General features: G+C 48.2%; 1 protein-coding gene across 1 annotated transcript in view; it reads right to left on the reverse strand.

The window, feature by feature from the left end:
• The window catches only part of XYLT1 (xylosyltransferase 1), a 347744-nt gene that overhangs the window by 153509 nt on the left and 173424 nt on the right, over positions 1 to 20811 (reverse strand). The window contains exon 3 of the mRNA XM_086376949.1: positions 2915 to 3425. Coding sequence (XP_086233075.1) covers positions 2915 to 3425 — 511 coding nt within the window. The remainder of the gene's footprint in view (positions 1 to 2914; positions 3426 to 20811) is intronic.

Genomic DNA, 20811 nt, shown 5'->3' on the forward strand with positions numbered 1-20811 from the left:
GGATCTGGGGTGCTTGCGGGCTCTGGCGCCTGAGAACTAACACCAGCCCCACCGCCTGTTAGTTGTGCCCCTCTGCCCACGGACTAAACCTCTTTGAGCCTCCATTTCCTCACCCATTAAATGGGTTGATAAAGAGACCGACCTCACAGGGCTGGTATGAGGATTCAATGGGGCGGAAGGCAAGTGTTGGAGGTACCACCACACAGACTTGGTACCTAGCAGGGATCAGCAAACCATGGCCCCATGGGCCACATCTTACCCGCCACCTGCTTTTGTAAATCGAGTTTTTTCGGGAATAACCAAGTGCACTTGTGTATGTATTGTCCCGGCTGCTTTTGTGATACAACAACAGAGTTGAGATGTTGTGATGGAGACTGCAAGGCTCACGAAGCTTCAAATATTTACTCTCTGGCCCTTTATAGAAAAAGTGTGACAACCCTTGGTACCCAGCGAGTGCCCCCTGCTATTCTCAAGGAAAGATAGGCAGCTCAGGCCTCTGCCAGGCCACGTGCTAGGTAAGGAAAAGATTTTGGAAACATCTCTGCTTATTAATTTAAACATCTGTACCACTATCTGCCAAGTCAACAACATAATGGGAACCCCGGGAGTGCTTAGACAAGAGTCCCTGTGCAAGGGAGACATGAACCTTTTCTTTTTAAACCTTTCTATTGGAGAGTATAGTGGAGATACACATTTCCATCTGAACACTTTAAAATACAGATGAATTTGAGGTAAGAGTTGAAGCTGTCCCTACTGCACCCTGCCCAGAGGGGGTCCCATAAAGGGTTTGCCATGGACCCTTCCAGGCCTCTCTACCCACTCACCCACATGGCCACCCCTGACCTGATCCATACCCTCCATCCTGTGACCAGGGGTCAACAGAGAAGCACGTGTGAGGGATGAGGAGCTGAATTTCAGCTCAAGTTCAGCCTCTGTTTGGGTGACCTTGACTGTAAGCCTCCTCCTCTCTGGGCCTTGTTTCTTATCTGTCCAGTGGAGAGATGGAATCAGGATTTCTCTAGAGGTGACCCAGTCCCCTTTTCCCTGGGAGCCGTTCTCACCTCGCACCTCCTGCATCAAGAGGGATACGGGATTGATGAGACATTGGGCATCTACTTGCCTGGCCTCCAAATTCTCTGACGCTTGGGGAACTGAGAGCCCTCTTCTCCCACCCTGCCACCCAGCCCAGCTCTGCAGTCGGCTTTCTTGAGGCTCTGACCTTCTGTCTGGACACCAAGATAGACCTAGCACCTCGTGGGCCAGCTTCTCTTCCACTCATGGACCCCTGCCCCACCCAGGTCTCCCCATGTATCCTCCACACAATGAGCATTCGTTGGTATTTGAATTTAGAAGCAACAAGGAAGTATTAATATTTGGAAACCTTGGTTGCTTAGTGAGGGACAGCGGAGTACCCCTGGCATTGACTGTGGCCAATGAGAACAAGGGATGACCAAGAGCAAATTGCAAGTGGACCCCCAGGGAGGGCTGAGTGGGAAGACCCTTCGAGTACTTAATACAGGGTGCTCCCTGAACAGATAAGGAAGCTGGAACCAGAGAGCCAAAGGCACTTTCCCTGTGAGTTCCTGGGGAAACTTGAACTAGAACACACATCACTCCATTTCCAATGCATTGCTCTCTGTTTGCTCCCAGTGATATCGGCGCTCTCTTCTTTTTAGAGAAGCCTTTTGGACGCCGTCTGCATGGAAAAGCCATGGGGCGGACTAATTCACAAACTATTTGGGATGTAAGGTCTTCTATAAGAAAAAGAATATCTGCTGACCTGCAGTGAGCTTGTGTGTGTGGCCGCGGGAGGTGGGACGGACATGTGGATGTGGGTGAAAGAGCACTGACCCCCACGTGTTACCTGTAGCTGGATGGTGGGAACATGAAGGGTCTCCCTTGTCCAAGGTGGGTTTGAGATTTTCTGCCATAATGTGTATTTATTTATTTATTTATTTATTTTTGATCTTGAGAAAATACAACCTCACCCAGGACGGTGGATCTCTGTCTCAGGATGTCTCCACCTGTAGGCTTGTGAGGCCTCCTACAAGCCGTAAGACCTGGGGAAGTTATTTTATGTCACTCAAATGAAAAATGATATGCTCCTGATAACAGTGCCAACCTCACTGGGCCACAGATGAGACGAGCTGATTGAATGCAAATTGCCTGTGCCGTGCCCAGGACACAGCGAGCGCTCAGTACCTGTTATTACTCCCCTTCTGCAGGCACCGGAAAAGGTGAAATGAACCAGCAAGGAACACGTGTCAGTGGTGAGAGGCGAGATGCAGAGATACACACACTGTAATACTTCACCTATGCAGAGCCATCCCCCCAGTCCCATTTCTGAGGACCCTCACCTGCACTTATGAATGTCACTCTTACAGCTCTGACCTCGTACCGCATGGCAGCAAGAGGTCTGATTTATCATCAGCATGGAGAAGGGGGCCCAGTGTGGGGCAGGAGGGAGGCTGGTGGGGGGTGGGGGGCAGAAGAGGGAAGGAAATAAGGAAGGAAGAAATTGTAGATGGAGGAAAATGAGAAAGATGTTTTTTCAGAGCCCCCAATCTCAATGCAACCAATAGATCCTTTCAGATCCTATTCAATTACAGTAATAGTCATGTCAATTTTAATCCCCATATTCTGCTGAGAGAGAAAACAATCCGTATCAATACCATCGCCACCTACACCTTCCACATTAGCCCTGACTGCACTGCATTTTATCCTTTGTCACAAAGGCACCTGGTTAACGCTGCAACAAAAGGTAATTTGATGTGGGGAAACTTCCCACCCAAGATTTTGGAATTCACAGGAAAGTCCAAAACAAATGACCTCGTGTCTTGATTTGGGGTTTGAAAAATAGGGCAGTCGCTCGGAGAAGGTCTGCAGACGTGAGCAGAGCGGGGCTGGGGCTTACCTTCGAGGGGGCAGAGCCGAGTCACCTTCTCGGGCATCAGCAGCCCCAGCTTGTGGCGGCAGTAGGTCTCCCCGATCTCCTGGCGGCAGTGCTTGGACTTGGAGCGGGACAGTGCGGAGATGGCCTCCTTGCCCGAGATATCACACCTGAGGGGCTGGTCAGGCTTGGCCTCGGGGGAGTTGCCCCCGCTCTTGCGGGCGTGGGGCGGTCGGGGGGCGTCCTTGCCGCGGCTGCCGTTCACCGCGACCCTCTCGCCGGGAGGCAGCACCTCGTTGGGACCTTTTCCCGGGGACGGACGCCCCCTCCCTTTCTCCTCCTGCTCCCGCTTCCTCTTCAGAAGCTCCTTCTGTCCTCTAGGGGGCTTCTTCGTCAGCTCGGGCTGGTGCTTCTGCTTTTGAGTTCTGGGTGCAAAGTTGCTGTTGTCCACGTTTTCAAAATCCTTGGGCACTGAGTTCTCATTGTTGCTGTCTGTCCGCACTTTCTCTTTCGGCCGGTGAGAGAAGTAGCCGTCCTAAAGAAGACAGGGACAAAACACAGAAGAGAATCTTGACTGAGCCATCAAGCTAAGCAGGTGGGCTCTGGAGGATGGGGCAGGTAGGTTTGGAGGTTTGAGCCCTGGTGTCACACGCCCTGCCTTTCCTATGAGCTTCACCTTAGACTTCATGTTAGATCTTTCTCTTTGAACTCAGTTTCTCAACCTGGAAATACAAGACATTTCAACTAGAAAATAAAACTTTTGCAACCTCTAACATGCTTGGACTATGATCCTCAATGCTTGTTATTAACCACACTCCCTTTTCATGTAAGTCTCCTTGAGTGTTTCTGCTACTGGAATTGAGACAGTTTGTTTTGAGTTTCCTGTTTAAATTCCAGCAGAGAGCGCTGTGATGGTTAATGGTTAGCAAAGCCATAATAAAGCTATAAGGGGAGAAAACATTGGTAGGATAGTATTTACTTTCCATTGCCTTTAAGACATGCTCCTAGATCTATGCCCATAAGAGGAATGAGACCATGCCACAGTTAATTCTGGAGGGGAGACATCACCAGCTATCTCGGCAGGAATGTGTCCTTTACAGGACAATCCTTACAATGAATCCAAGACTTGGTGACAGTTTTGTGTTTGAGCTTTGACTCTTGATGCTTGTATCTGGAGCAGAACTGATTAAGTCATCCAGGATGGGTTGGGTCAAGAGAAAAGGCAAGAGTCATTTTTGAGACAATGAGTCTTTCCAGGAAGAGGGGCACCTGGAACTCAGCTTCTCCACGGTATGTGGGCCCTGGCCATTTTGAGCTTGGATCAAATGCACTGGTCAACTAATGTCCTTCATCACTTCCAAAACACAGTGCTTCTGTTTAGAGCCCATTACGAAGGCCTTAACCTCAAAGAGAATCCATGGGCCAAAGCCAGTCAGTCAGAGGGGACACAGAGGCCATGGAGAATTGAGGCTAATTGACTCTTTAAATCCATTGCTATAGTAACGCACTGGCAATGAGTAGCAATCCTGAGGGCAGGCATCCTCATTCATTTTCCTAAATGTGACCATTGAAGGTTCTCAAGGAGGGCGTTGGAGGAACAGAGCTGTGGAGGCGGTGCCGGTGCCCAGGAGGGGCTGCCGTTCAGCTGACACTAAGTGCATCTCCTCCTTTAGCAGTCCTGCAAGCTATTGCCTGCCCTGAGCCAAATCCTCCATGCCATTTGTTTTTGTAAATAAAGTTTTATTGAAACACAGCTGTGCCTATTCATTTATGGATTGTCTATGGTCACTTTCCTGCTACAACAGCAGAGGTGAGTGGTTGCCATAGAGACTATCTGGCCTGCAAAGCTTAAAATACTCTCTGGCCCTTTAAAAAACACTATGCAGACCCCAGTTCTCCAGGATTGTGAGTTTAGAAGGTTCCCCTTCTCTGGGCTTGGTTTGCTTGCCCTTGTCTCCAATGTCCCCGTTTGGTCCAGCAATGTGTCTACTCACTTCTTACCTTTGTTTCATCTCCCCTAGCATCAAGTACCAATTTCAGAGTCCATAGGAATGAAAGCAACACTAAGATACCTCGTGGCCATTCTGTAAGTTGATGTTACTTTTATTCTCATTTTGCAGGTACTGGCATCAGTGACTCATCAAGGTGACCCAGGCGGTTGGTCGTGAAGCTGGGATTCAAAGCAGATAGGTCGATGACTTCTGCCCTGGGCCATCAGATCCACCAGCCACTTCCAGGGAGCTGCAGAGCCCTTCTGATCCCACTCACTCTGTCCCCTTAAGCACAGCAGCCTGACTCCCCTCCCATCCACTCTCACCCAGCTAAATGGATCTGGGACAGGCATGTCTTCTCCAAAGAGCCGTCTCTAGGCTGGCCAGTGGCCATCAGGTGTCAGGAAGTCACAGAAGAGGGAGAGGACAGTAAGGAGGGGCCGCAGAGCACCCGGGTGGCAGCGGCTGGAGGCAATGGATAGAAAGACTGAAACAAGGAGATGCCGAGAGACAGTGCAGCCTGTGTTCTGTCACAGAGAAGCTGCTGGTCATCCATGGGAGCCGACCTTACATGCTGGTCTGTAAAGGGGAAATTCCGGTTCTAACACCTATTTCTGGCTTTTCTTACCTCCCGCATGCATCTTGTAAGAAATCCCCCTCAAGTGGGGGCCATGCCTCTGTTGTTGAAACCTAAACAAACTTCACTGCTATTCCTCTTTTCCTTCTTTCTGTCCAGAGACCCTTGAAAAATCCCAAGCAGCCTCTCAGATGAATTCTCTGAGCTGTCCCTGTGAGCCAGTCACCATATGCCGCTGATTCACAGGTATTACTTACTGCATGCTGAAAATCGCCCCCTAAGGGGTATCCCCTCACTATTTTACAGAAAGAGGAGCCAAGGCTTGCTTGTTGCTTCCACCCACTTGGGCATGTTATCAGGTGCCAGGCAGTGTGCTAAGCCTATCCATGTGATAAATCATTTAACCTTCACAAGTAAATTCTGAAGTAACAGAGGCAGATACTACCATTCCCTCATCTTACAAAAGAGGGGAAAAAAGCTTGGGGATATTCAATGATTTGTCTGACGTCATTTAGGGAAGGCTGTGACTTTGCACTTGTCTAATTCTAAAACTTGTGGTAGTTTTGTGCCTCTTCTGTTCAGCTGACAGGTCAAGGGCAGAGCATTTAGTGTCCCCTTCTCTGTGACAGAGTGGATGGGCTCTTTGCATACATTAGCCTAGGTTGGAATGGACTGGATGGGGGGATGGTATTCAATAAAGCTCTTGACAAATATTCCAGTTCTCTTCCTTCTAGGCACACGATACAATTGCACTTCCCATCCCCTGCAAATGAGACACAGCCAAGCAACTTGCGGTGGCCAAGACAAGTGACTGGGGCCAGGCACATTTTGCCTTGTCCCTTCTTCCCTGGTAGCATCCAGCCACACTCCTGATGGTAAAGGCCCTGCAACTCCACCAACCCTCCATGGGCAGAGTAAACCTCTGCGGATTTCTGTCCCTGAGGTTTGGGGATCTTCGTTACTGCAGCACGGTCTAACTCATCCTGATTAATACAGAAGACAACTATCTGCTTTCTTCCTCTTAGCTGACCTCAGATACAAGACCCAATTTCATATTGCTTTTTGCCTCTAACAGCCAAAAAATCAGTTTGATGACACTTGCTGTCTAAGAATATGAGTTTAAATTCTGTCCCTAAGCCCATTTTCTAGAAGTTAACAAGAAGGTAGAGAGTGAGCAGAAACCCCCACAGCCACATGTATCCACTCTCATCAAAAAAGTCCTAAGTACAGTTCCTGGGTTGGTCTCTTTCCTCATTAACTGACAATCACCAGTTTATCCCCTGAGCAGAAAACCTCCATCAAAATTTCAAAAGCTCACATTCTCGACCACTTTCTGGCAGAACTTCTCTAAGTAACACCAGACACAGGAAACGCTGCAATCAATGAAGCTAATCTGACCATCAGAAAACGGCTGGTTCCTCTGGTTAATTTGTGACATCAGGACCAGGGGCCAGCAGCAGTTCTAATAGGACTCGAGATTAATAAGGGTTGTCCACTCAGAGACACCCACACAACAGGGACTGTCAGCTCTGCGTGACCCCATGGCCTTCCCCCTGGCCCCAGGTGCTACTCAGCTGTCAAGGGAAACCAAAAGATTTGAGTGTAAGAGGAAAGGGAAATATTTTCTCTTCTGGCACGAAGAGCTCACAGGTAGGTATTCGATAGCTTCCAGAAAAGTCACTGAGGCATAGTCAGTGAGAATCAGGCATCGCTCAGGAGCCTAAGATCTCGGTCACTCTGAGTCAAAGCTGTTTTCTACAGCAGTTGATGAGTTCTCCAACACCTTCCCCCAGCAGTTTTCTTTCTTCTTTTTTGTACACTTTATTTTACTGTGGTGAGAACACGTAACAGGAGATCTACCCTCTCGGCAAACGTTTTAAATGCCCCATACAGTCTTGCTACCTACAGACACAAGGCTGTACAGCAGATCTCTTGAATGTATTCACCCTACACCACCAAGACTTTATGCCCGTTGATTAGAGATTTCTCATTTTCCCCTCCCCCAGCCACTGGCCACCACCATCCTACTCTCTGATTCTCTGAGTTTGATTGTTTTATTTATTTATTTAAAATCGAAGGCAAACTCTTTTGGGGCGGGGGAGGGGGCATGCCACATAGCATATGAGATCTTACTTAGTTCCCCAACCAGGGATTGAATCTTCACCCTCTGATCTGGAAGCACAGAGTCTTAACCACTGGACCACCAGGAAAGTCTTGAATTTGGCTATTTTAGGTTCTCATGTAAGTGGATCAAACAGCATTTGTCTTTCTGTGTCCAGCTTATTGCACTCAGTATTAACATCCTCTGGGCTTCCCTGGTGGCTCAGATGATAAGTAATCCCCCTGCAATGCAGAAGACCCGAGTTCGATCCCTAGGTCAGAAAGTTCCCCTGGAGAAGTGAATGGCTACCCACTCCAGTATTCTTGCCTGGAGAATTCCATGGACAGAGGAGCCTGCTGGGCTATATAGTCCATAGGGACATGACTGAGTGACTTTCACTTTCATCCCTCTTTCATACCAGCATCCTTGAGGTTCATCCATGTTGTCACATATGGCAGGATTTCCTTCTTTTTCTCGACTGAATAATATCCCATTGTATGAATACACTACATTTGCTCTATCCATTTATCCCTCAACCCTTCTATACCTTGGAGAAGTATCACTCACTTTCCCCTTAACTCTTCACCTGCTCGCCAAGAGGCTAATGGCCTCAGTTTTTCTCTCCTTCCCTTGGAGAATCAAGATCCAGACATCCAAGCCCAGGTTCCCTTCCCTGTACAAACCAACTGTGGGAGGTTTCCAGGAAAACACATGTGAGATAATCATCATACCTTTAGCACCCATGTCCCCTTAAACTCTGGCCCTTCATGCACTTTGTGTCCTTAATCCCCTCGAGCACCCAGGGAAGCCGCAGCATGAGTCCTAATGAAGGGGAGGAGACTACAGCACAGGGAAGTGAAGTAACCTCACCAAGAAATGAAAGTGATGCTGGAAATGATGTGATCCAAGCTCTGCATGCCTCAGTTTCCTCATATGGAAAATAGGGATTCGAAAATAAGGCCTCATGGGGGTTTGGTGATGATGAATGTATATAAAACTTCTGGAATGTGTCTGCCACACCCAAAGCAGGAAGAAGAAAAAGCAAAGACGCTTCCCCACCAATTAACACTGGACCTCCACTGTCTCACCCATTATGGTCTCCACCTGGATGACAGATCGATGATTATTTCTTTATGATGATCTCCTAGCTGTGTCCCTTTTATTCTTAAGCAATCCAACACTCTCACCTTGGGTTATTTATGTAAATGCAACCCTTTGACTTATTTTATTTTAATGTACTTATTACAATGATTGCACATTCAAATGTTCACATGCGAGCTCCAAAACTCTTAATTGCTCTGCTGTTGCCTTACTTCTAAGCTGCTGCTAGAATCCATTTTTATTCTGGAGAAATAATTAAATGCAATAATGTCCTCCACTCCCATTCAACCTTGGGCATGTTTAGAGCCAATTTCAATCAGGTAGAAATATGCCAAGCACAAGATGGCTTCGAGAGGTGGGTTACGTGACCCAGGCTGCTGTGCTGGAGACACCTGGATCTGCTTCTGTCCTTCCTAGTTCTCTATGGTTCAGACTTCAGGATGGATTTTTCCTTGCTTGATCAATTGAATCCCCCCCACCACACCCCAGTCCTGTTTCGGAGTGGAGGTGGGTTCTAAATACTCCACTCATTGATAAACCTTTGCTCTTATTTTTGTGTAGAAAGGACACCAAACAGGAAAGGAGGAGACCCAGGGATCTGTCTTGCTTTAGCGATTGTCAGATTTTTTCATCTATAAGATAAAAGGTCCTGTGCGATGCTGCTGAACATTCTCTGAGTCGACCATTAAGCAATACCATTGACTAACAAAGTTCTGCAATTTCAAATTGTTGAGGAATAGCTGATGGATTTTAAGAGACCAGGGATGGAGGGGTAGATGGGTGCTCCTAAGTGTGTGGTCTCCTCCCTGCATCATCCTGTGATCGTCTTCTCCAGTAGCTCTTTGACCTGGGATAGACGATTTCATCTCCAAATTCCTCATCCATCCCAGGCTGGCACCTCCCTCCCCATAGCTGAGAACCGATGAAGCACAGTGACTGACACACGCAAGGTGCTAACGAAACATGCTCCCGTTAGAAAATACGTGCACAGTGCTGACTCTGCCCCAGGCTTTGTTTCCAACCCTTCTGTACCGACTCACTCATCTGATTCTCATGAGGATCCTATGAAAGAAATGCTGTTATTCTTCCCATGTTTTGGATGGGAGTACGGAGGTTCAGAGAAGTTAAGGGACTAAATCCAGCTCTAGGAAGTGGAGGAGCCAGGATTGGAACCCAGGCAGTTGAGGTCTAGAGGCCACACCCACCGATGCTGCCCGCCTCTCGGCAGGTCTGAGGACCAGGGAGGGTGCCAGAGGGGAGCCCCGGCCAGGTGCACCGTGCAGGCGTGAGGGCGCCCATCCCACCTGCTCACTCATCACCACCCGCTTATGGCTTCCTTTCATGGTGTGTGGACGCACGGCCAGCTGAGTAGTTGTTTGCTGGTGAACTCAGTGTCTGAGGCTTCATTCCCATCACCAAGGTGACCAGGGCCATTGAGAGGGACACTTGGGGGAGAAGCCTGCACCTGCTTCCAAAAGGACGGCTGTGCCAGGGCAGTCGCAGTGTGCATAGCTGCACCCAATTAGGACATGCAATTACCCCAGCTGCCAATGCAAACAGACCTCACAGAGGCCCCTCATAGGCTCATTTGTATGCACAAAGAGTGGCAGGGCTGGCCAGCACTTAGAAACTCGGGGGCCTCGCTGGGCACGGGCAGGCCAGGCTTTAATAAAACCCTCAATAATAAGCCTGGTGTAATTTAGCAGATTTAGTCATGTTAACGGGATGCGCAGCTTTGGGTGAGGAGGGAGGGAGCTGCATGGGTAGCACTGGCTTGACTTGGAATCCAGCCTCTGCCCCTTAACTCTGAGATACGGGGAAAGGAGCTTAGCCTCTCAGGGCCTCAATTTTCTCATCTACCAAAAAAGAAGGGGTCGGAAGACCTACTTTGCAAAGGTGAGGGAGAGATTAAATAGGGCACACCTATATTTAATTCTAGTGAACAACAGAACACTTAGCATAAGGCTTATACATACTCAGCACCTAGGTGACATTTTTAGCCGGTGCCCCATCACCCAGTGAGTAGACTTAAGCCATTTGGAAGGGCAGGGTGGGGAGGTGAAGTGCAATCAAGTCCATCAGGCCTCTGCCACTTGCTCACTGTGTGACCCAGGGCACAATATCTAACATTGAGAGCCTCAGTCTTCCTCTCTGTAAATGGGCATAATAACTAGTCCCTGCCTAATGGCACTTTTACGAGAGTTCAGAGAGTTAACATGTGTACAGCACTCAGGATAAAGCCTAGACCTGAATAAATGTTAGCTACAATGGATTAAATTGGAATTAATGCTTATAGTGATGATCTAATGAAGCGGTTCTCAAAGTGTGCTCTGGGAACCCCTGGGGGAACCCTTTCAGGTGATCTTTAAGGTCACTACTTTCATCATACTTTGAAGACGTTATTTTCCGTTATTCACTCATCTTTCACAAAAGCACACAGTGGAGTTTTGCAGAGGATCCATGATGTGTGAAATCGCAACAGATTGAAAGCAGAAACAAATGTGAGAATCCAGCTGTCTTCTATTAAGCCAGATATTACAAAGATTTGCAAAAATGCAGAACAATCTCTTCTCATGAAATTTGTTTTGGTTGTGTAAAACACACATATTTTTCATAAAAGGTTTTACTTATACAGACACGTAATGAGTTATGATTATGTTAAGTAAATCAATAAATAACCAATGTTGAGAATGCCCTAGTTTAAATTTCAACATATAACAAATAATTGATAGATATAACCTACATAAAGAAAAGCTCCTTGGGGGTCCGAAACAATATTTGAAAATAGAAGGGGGTCCATGGAGACCAACAAGTTTGAGAATTGCTGACATAATACAGACTTATCATCCGAAATACCTACTCATGGAGGAAATAAAAGTTGAGGACCTTTTTATGTTGGGTTTTTCTCTATACAGCAGGCCTGCGGGTTTTTATTTTACTTGCATACACGATAAATACACACACGGGTGGAAATCTAGGTCAACTGGAAATGGAGTGATGATAAATAGTTTTATAGAAAGAGGCAGAACCCTAAAGCCCTGGGACACCCTCTGGGAGGAAGACTGACCTGCTGGCAAAGCTGCTCCCTTTGACCAAACTCTAGCCAAGCCCCTCTGAGCCCCTTCTCAACATGGCCTCAACCTTGGCCTGTAAAGACTGGAGAAAACACTAACATCATTTCTGACAGCTCAAGGACACAGCCCTTGGATGATTCTAGTCCCCTTCTAGCGCCTGCCTGAGAAAACAGAAGGCTGCCAACAGAATCGAGTTTGCTTCAGCTAACCCCCTAAGACGGGGCCCCAGCGTCCCTTCCAGCCCCTATGCAAAGGAGAGGACTAGCTTGGAGAAGCGCCAGCTGGCAAACCCAGATGAGTTTCATGGGGACAGGGCCCCCCACCCCCTTCCTGCTTTCTGTCCTTTCTCACTGCCCTGACTCTGCTCAAGCCCTGCTCACCCCCTCACTATGCCCTCACGCTCCCTTTAAGAGACCAGTCTCTCTGTACAAGTCTCAGTGGCGTTCGGTTCACACTGGACCCGTTCCCCTAGTGCAACAAGATCTCACCCGTTGATATCTGTCCTTACGGCCTGTTTATCCCTGACACTGCCCAAGGCCATGTGGCCTGGACCTCAACTCCATATTGCTGTGTCCTTGGGGCCAGCACAGGAGTCCAGACTGGACCCAGAATGTCCTTCTAGCCCCACCAGGAGGGTGTGACAATCACAATGAACAACCCAGTCTAGCTTCAGTAACAAAGCCTTCTGGATTTCTCCAAGACGGACTTTCTCAACTGTGACGTTAGGGACATCTGGGGGCAGGTCATGTCTCTGTGGAGGCTGTCCCGTGCATTCTAGAGTGTTTAGCAGCACCCGTGATCTCTCCCTATTAGATGACGGTAACACTCGTGTGAAAACCAAAAATGTCTCTAGATATTGCCAGACATATCCTAGGGGCCAAAAATCACCCCTGGTGGGGAAGCACGGCTCCACGGGCATGTGCTCCAGAGACCCCTGTTGGCAGCCTCAGTGGCTCAAGCCCTGCTCCCGTGTGACAACAACAGCCCCAAGTGACCAGTCCAAGTGGACAGAACAGGAGAGCTAGGCCAGGGAGAAAGAGATGGCCGCAGAAAGGGCCCAAGTTAACTAAGGAAAGGCGTGCTGGAGGGAGCAGGGAGGATCTGGAGGAGATGGGGAGAAACTGTGCCTGCAAAGGGGGGACGTGGGAGGAGGGTTAGACTCCCCCACTGGAAACAGGGTCACTCTGAGGAGGGGGCATTCATTCAAGCAAGTGGCTAGTCCCCAAGATGCTGGCACTTGGGGACTAGGGATCCCCAAGATCCGTAATTTAAGTTGTTGTTTAGTTGCTAAGTCGTGTTCATCTCTTTGCAACCCCATGGACTATATAGCCTGCCAGGCTCCTCTGTTCATGGGATTTTTCAGGCAAGAATACTGGAGTGGGTGGCCATTTCCTTCTCCAGGGGATCTTCCTGACTCAGGGATGGAACCTGTGTCTCCTATAATGGCAGGTGGATTCTTTACCATTGAACCACCAGGGAAGCCCCCCAAATTTAAACCAGAGGTCCTAACTGGGACTTCATGGTTGTATCAAGGGGTTGGTTTGCTTTGTACGGGGTACTCATGTCTTGGTTTATAGTCCCAGGCAACATTTCAAGGTCTAGAGATTCCATCTTAAAATTTGGATTTCCACCCTCTCCTGAAGCACCAGCAGGCCTGACAGCAGTGGGCTGGGATTCTGCGTGTAATGACCGTGTGGGACGGAGCAGTGGCTGGCAGTATTGAGAAGGGGCGGCTGCTCTACAGATCATCACAGCTCTTGTCCAACGTGGCGCAGGTCCCCTCACCCACTGCACGTTGTGAGCCTGCTCGAAACCAAGGACCCAGGATTCTCAAGGAACTCAACTTCAGAGCCTTGCCTCAAAGATCTCAAGAGTCCTTAAGGAATCCTTTTATTCCAGGGTTTTCCATAGAAGTGGGACTGCCCCTCGAGGGGTGTTCTGAAAACATGTTTGCCATTTCGGTTGCCACAAAGACTGTGGGATGTTCCTGGCAGAGAGCGACGGGGGACACCAGATCCCTAACAATGCATATTTCCAAAGCAATGAAGAACAATCCCACATCCTGCAGGACTTCTGAATGTCTCTACCTGTCATGTGGGCGAACAACTTGTTTTTAATTATGCAGGTCAGGAACCTCATACAAATTTACATATGACAGAGTACTTTTGAGTGCTTTTAATAGAACTGAATTTTCCAGGAAAGTAACTATCTTTAACTCAAGGGGAGATCTTACATCATTCAGAATTTTAGCATGATTTTTTTAAAATCCTTCATCAACAGCCACACAAGCTATGCCTGTAAGTTACCAACAAACACACCTGTTCTCCACCTGTATTTGTAATTGTAATTCTTGGTGAGTCAACATCCGGCACCTGATCTTTTCATGTGTCTTCTAGCCCCTTGACACAAAGGGAGGCCTGACAGCTGGCAACATCAGCATCCTCGGGAGTCTGTTAGAAATGGAGGTTCTCAGGCTCCCACCTGGACCACTGAATCTGCATTTGAACAAGATGCCATGGGGGTTTGTCCGCACTTTACAGTTTGGGAAGCGCTTGTCTGGAGGTGTTATGCCTGATCATTTACAGAACAAAATACACATTATTTTTATTTCAAATTACTTTGAACACATTTGTTATATTATTATCAAGGCAGTGTATTGATCTGTTTCAGAGCTGTGAGTATAAGTAGGTTGTAACAAGTATGGATTTCATTTCACAACAGATAAAAGGAATTATTTTAAAAGATTTATTGCATGAAGAGGGGCTGGTCCGACAGGGTTGAGAATGACTGGTTTATTCACCCTACATACTTTAACTGGGTGCCTACTCCCTGCCAGGCGTGGAGGAGGCAGAGGAGAGGAAGGGGACTTAAGACACGCTTCCTGTTGTTGTTGGGGTTCTGACACACGAGAGGGAAGTGGGAGTGGACATACAGTGTTTCAGGATGAGAGCAAAGGGAGGCAGAGTGGCGATGAATGTGTGCCAAGGGTTTCATCAAGAATCCAAGTCCAAGGAGAGCAGAGGTTTTCACAAAGAAAGCAGCTTTCCTGCCCAAACTTCAGAGGAAAGAGCATGTTTAACAGGCAGACAGGGAATCATGGGCAAGCAAGCCCAGCAAAACTCAAACTCAGTAATAACAACGATAGTAGCTAACACTTATAGAACATTAATTCTAAGCACTGCACTCACACTTGACACTTGATTATCCTTAAAAATTCCAGAACAATGTGTTAATGAACTCAGTGGGGGGAAATGTATCTCTATATCAAATCTGCACATTGAACACTTTAAATATCTTACAATTTTGTCAATTAGACCTCAATATACATACCTAATTAAAAGATGCTTTTTAATTATACCTAATTAAAAGACACATGCTCCTTGAAGAAAAGCAATGACAAACCTAGACGGCATATTAAAAAGCAGAGACATTACTTTGCTGACGAAGGTCTGTCTAGTCGAAGCTACGGTTTTTCCAGTAGTCATGTATGAGTGTGAGAGTTGGACTATAAAGAAAGCTGAGCACAAAAGAACTGATGCTTCTGAACTGTGGTGTTGGAGAAGACTCTTAAGAGTTCCTTGGACTGCAAGGAGATCCAACCAGTCAATCCTAAAGGAAATCAGTCCTGAATATTCATTGGAAGGACTGATGCTGAAGCTGAAGCTGCAATACTTTGGCCACCTGATGTGAAGAACTGACTCATTGGAAAAGACCCTGATGCAGGGAAAGATTGAAGGCGGGAGGAGAAGGGGACGACAGAAGATGAGATGTTGGATGGCATCATCGACTCAATGGACAGGAGTTTGAGCAAACTCTGGGAGATAGTGAAGGATAGGAACTCCTGGCATGCTGCAATTCATGGGGTTGCAAAGAGTCGGACACGACTTGGCAACTGAACAACAATACAGCTGACAAAAAGTCCCAGAACAACTTTTTGGGGTAGGTACTGTTAGCATCCTTGTCATGGGGAAGGGGCTTGCTCTGAAGCTTGCAATGAAGCTATGAGCCACCGTGCAGAGCCACCCAAGATGAACAGGTCATAATGAAGATGTCTGACAAAAGGTGGTTAGATAGCATCGCAGAAGAAACGGACATGAATTTGAGCAAACTGTTGGAGACAGTGGAGGACAGAGGAGCCTGGCGTGCTGCAGTCCATGGGGTCACAAGGAGTCAGAGACAACTTAGCGGCTGAACAACAACAACTAACATTTGACAAGTGAAAGTATGGAGGCACAGATAGGTAAAGTAATACACTCCAAATCACACAACATGGGTAGAAAACCTACACTCTACTCCCTAGGGCTGTTAACAACCAGCCTTGGTGGAGTGTCCCATGGATACCCAAAACAACCCCTAGCGGGTGACACCACCTCCAGCAAAGACCCTAAAAGAAAGCAATCACTAAGTGGGCTGAAATCTTTAAAGAAGAGAGGGGGTCAGCAGGCAGAGGGTTACTTGAATAACTTGAGTCCTTGGTGTAAACTCCTCTTGCCTTTCTGCTTTGTCTCCCTCGTTGTTCGGTCACTCAGTTTTTGCGACCCCATGGACTGCAGCACACCAGGCTTTCCAGTCCTTAACCATCTCCGGGAGCTTGCCTAAATTCATGTCCATTGAGTTGGTGGTGCCATCTAATCATCTCATCCTGTCATCCCCTTCTCCTCCTGCCTTCAATCTTTGCCAACATCGGGGTCTTTTCCAGTGAGTCAACTCTTTGCATCAGGTGGCCAAAGTACTGGAGTTTCAGCTTCAGCATCAGTCCTTCTAATGAATATTCAGGACTGATCTCCTTTAGGATTGACTGGTTTGATCTCCTTGCAGTCCAAGGGACTCTTAAGAGTCTTCTCCAGCATCACAGTTCAAAAGCATCAATTCTTTGTCTCCATAACTTGAGGCTAACTCAGTTCTGTACTCCCCCAACCCCAACATGCTATTTGTCATGGTTTTATTTCCCTACACACCTTCCCTGAGTCTCTTGTCCCAGCTCCTGGGAAGCACTCCTTGTTTCGGCATCTCCTGTTTGTGCTCTTCTCCCATCCTGGTCCTCTGGGGAAGGGGCCCTTGAGGAGACAAATGGGCCTCCTGCTGATGAATCAAACTCATCCTTTGCATCTGCCAGGTCTCCCATGCCCTCCCCCCGCCTCCTGCCACAAGTGGGTAATGAATGACCCACTTGTAAGCTCATTACTGCAGAGTCTCTGAAGAAATGTAAATGCTCACGGAGCCAGTGAGATAAATAAGGAAAGATGTTTGTAAATAAATAAATATATATGCACTTATACACACACACAAACCCAATTAATTTACACCATCTGAAAGTCAGAGCCATTTGGGGTGGGGAGAGGGAGCAAGGGAAAGGCACCTAATATTCCCATCCATGTGATTTCAGGGCTGAGTGTCCCAGCAGCCGCCAATAAATTATCTTTACTATGCAGAGGCACAAATGAATATGCTGCTGTCGTCTCCTTAAATCTCCTTTATAAGCCTGTGCTTGCCTTGGCCCACCCTCCCAGGGACGGGGCCTCCACGCAGTTTTATGGGCTAAGTTCCTGAAGAAGGTTGCCTGTTTACAGGCCTAACTGTCGGCAAAGTGGAGAAGCCCCACTGACACTTCCTGTTCATGTGAGGGTTTGGCATGCTGTGCAGAATGGTCCAGGTGGCTCAGCTGTAAAGAATCCACCTGCAATGCAGGAGACATGGGTTCGATCCCTGGGTCAGGAAGATCCCCTGGATGGAGGCATGGCAATCCACTTCAGTGTTCTTGGCTGGAGAATCCCATGAAGAGAGGAGCCTGGCGGGCTATAGTCCTTGGGGTCACAAAGAGTCAGACACGACTGAGCACGCAGGCAGACAAAGAATGGCCACCTCCGCTGGGGGCCGTGGATGGAGGTGAGCCCTCTTTAACACCTTTGGAGAATGACCTCTGCCTCCTGGCCTGAGGGGGCTGACCTTCATGGGTGGCATGTGCTGTTCGTAAGCATGCTTCTCACAAGCCCCTGACATTCTCTGTCGGGCTTCAGGGCAGAAAACCTCCTCACAACCAACTTTTGAGTGTCCTACTCTCCCCTGAAAGGAGAGTTCTGGTCCCTCCCTTCAGAGGGGATGTGTCTGCTGTTCATCTCTCACACTGTGCTGAGCCAAAAGGGGGCAATGGGCAATCATGGCCCCTGGGACATGCTGACGGGTTACAGGAGCATGCTCTGAGGTCACTCTTCTGAATCTGAAACTTGGCCCTGCCACTTGCTAGCTGTGCGACCTTGGGAAAGTTAGCAAACCTCTCTGAGCCTTGGTCCTTCCTATGTAAAACAGGTATAATAATATCCAAACCTCATAAAGTCAATGAGAAGATATATCAGCTTAGTGCAAAGGCACAGGTCAAAGCACAGAGAATGGAAGGTAAACATTACCAGCATCATTTCATCCCAACTTCTATAGTAACCTTCTGTGGTGTATCCATTCATGTGTATTTACTGAGTGCCAAGTATGTGCCAGCCACTGTCCCTGGCAGAAGTGCTGTGTCTATCACTAAGATCTGGAGACACCTGCTCTTATGAAACACTCATTCTAAGAGAACGAAATAGATAAGCAACTGACCAACGACTCAATAAAAAGAGAAAAACAGATAGGATGTGTTACGGATACAATGTCAAGTATTGATTATGCTTTATCCACCCATTTTATTTAATTTTTGATTAGACATTTTATTATTTTTAAATTTTTAAATTTTATAATGGAGTATAGTTGATTTACAATGCTGTGTTAGTTTCAGGTGTACAGCAGAGTGATTCAGTTATACATATTCACCCATTTCAAAGATGAGGGAACTGAAGCTGGAAGAGGTTCTCTAAGTAGGCTGAAGGGCCGGGCCAGTCCAGCCCCAGAGAGCTGGGAAAGTGAGAAGGGGAACTGGAGCAGGGCTGGGTGCCCGGTTGACAGGGGAGAGGGCTGTTTCTGCCTCCCCTTGCCCCTCCTGTTTTAGAGATGACACGCCTCCCCAGAACACGTGCCATCCAGATGGGAAAGACAGTCTGCTACTGGACAAGTTCCTTATTCAAGGAGCTGCTCAGTGGACCTTCCCTGGCAGATGTGTCCTGACTTCTAGACAAAGGAGCTCCCCTTTATCCTCAAACGATCCATGAAACAGACCCAGCAGAAGGTGGTTCTGGGAGACCCGATGGACCACAGTCATTCAGGCCACTAGATGGCTCTTTCCGTGAACTTTACAGAGTGCAAGCTACTAGCTGCACCAAGGTTCTGAAGACAGGCTGCCTTCTCTCTGGATGGGTCTCTAAGAAGTTTTTCTCAGTCTTCAGCTTCTGGGGGGCCCTCCAGGGTCTCCTCCAGTCTCCTGGCTCCTTATTGCCCCAGAGCAGGTCACTTTCCTTTCCCTCAGGCATTATATCCATTAGGATTTTTTTCACACAAGAAGAGTTTGAGGCAGCAAGACAGGGACTTCCATGCTGACTACTAAATCCTGGCCAGATGCCCGATCATTGCAACTCCCCCAATAAAGCAGGCCCTGCTCACCTCCCAGTGTCCTGCTCCATCCTACCACCTGCTTCGTCCCCTCCCAGCTGTCACTCGCTACCTGGGAGATCGCCTACACCTTGCTGATGCTGCTAAGTCGCTTCGGTCGTGTCCGACTCTGTGAAACCCCATAGACGGCAGCCCACCAGGCTCCCGCGTCCCTGGGATTCTCCAGGCAAGAACACTGGAGTGGGTTGCCATTTCCTTCTCCAATGCATGAAAGTGAAAAGTGAGAGTGAAGTTGCTCAGTCGTGTCCGACTCTTAGCAATCCCATGGACCGCCGCCTACACCTTACCCCTCAGTTAATCTTCGTGCTGATTTTTTTTTTTTCGGTTGCACCTCGTGGCATGGGGGATTAAGATCCCCGACCAGGGGTTAAATCCATGCCCCCTGTAGTGGAAGCTAACCACCAGACCCCCAGGGCAGTCCCTACATTGGTCTCTGAGACCTTAGCATCCACACGTGACCTAAGAGCAAACTGAGGCCCAGAGAGGAGGTCACGTGACTCACCCAGTGTCACAGGGGCAGGAAGGGATCAAACCCAGGTTGGTCTGATTCCAATGCTTGTGCTCTTAACCTCCCAGCCTTATCTCTCAAGCACCCTAAGTGCCCGAACTTGGACCAGGCCAACCGTGAACTTTCCCCTCCTGGCTGGATCTCAGGAAGAGAACAGAATATTGCCTGTTGAACCCACACTCCCACAGTTGAGAGCGGGAGAATCCAAGCTGACATGGGGTGTTCAGGCTTTTATGATGCAGCCCCTTCCCCCGCAATGCACCTTTCATCACTGCTGCTTGGGCAGCATTTTTTATGCCATCTCCTATTGAATGTTCCCAACAGTTTTACATGGAGAAAGGAATGGCAACCCACTCCAGTATTCTTGCCTGGAGAATCCCATATAGAGGAGCCTGGGGCTTTAGTCTATGGGGTCACAAAGTGTTGGACACGACTGAGCAACTAAACAACAACAACAGCCACACAGCAGGCAGTGCTGCCCCGCTGTACTCGAGGCCAGGGCCTCAAGCACTCAAGCAGACTACTTGGGTCTCTGCACCATTTCAAAATGCTGCAATTTGGGGCAGGCTTCCCAGCTGTAACCACTCACAGAATTGGTATGAGGATGAAACAAGTCATTGCTGGGAAAGTCCATAGGACACAGCTGAAAACACAGATCATCACTAGAAATAACACTCCTGTTAGTCGGAGGATATCCTTTTTGACAAATGAGTAAACAGAGGCTCAGAGAGGTATAAACACTTGTTCATGGCCACACAGACTGAGGAGTTAAACCACAGTGCCTGCCACTGGGTGGCTTCCTGGATGAACCCACCTGCCAATGAGGGTTCGATTCCTGGGTCAGGAAGATCCCCTGGAGGAGGGCATGGCAACCCACTCCAGTATTCTTGCCTGGAGAATCCCGTGGACAGAGGAGCCTGGCAGGCTACAGTCCATGGGGTCACGGAAAGTCGGACACAACTGAGCAACTAAGCAGAGACAGAAAAAGAGCTGGCAGTTTCTCCAAGGGCTGCCATGCCTGCAATTTCAGATCCAC

This window comes from Bos grunniens, chromosome 25, assembly GCF_055505025.1.
Source record: "Bos grunniens cultivar Pamir isolate PY7600 chromosome 25, Bosgru_T2T1.0, whole genome shotgun sequence".
Taxonomy (NCBI): Eukaryota; Metazoa; Chordata; class Mammalia; order Artiodactyla; family Bovidae; genus Bos; species Bos grunniens.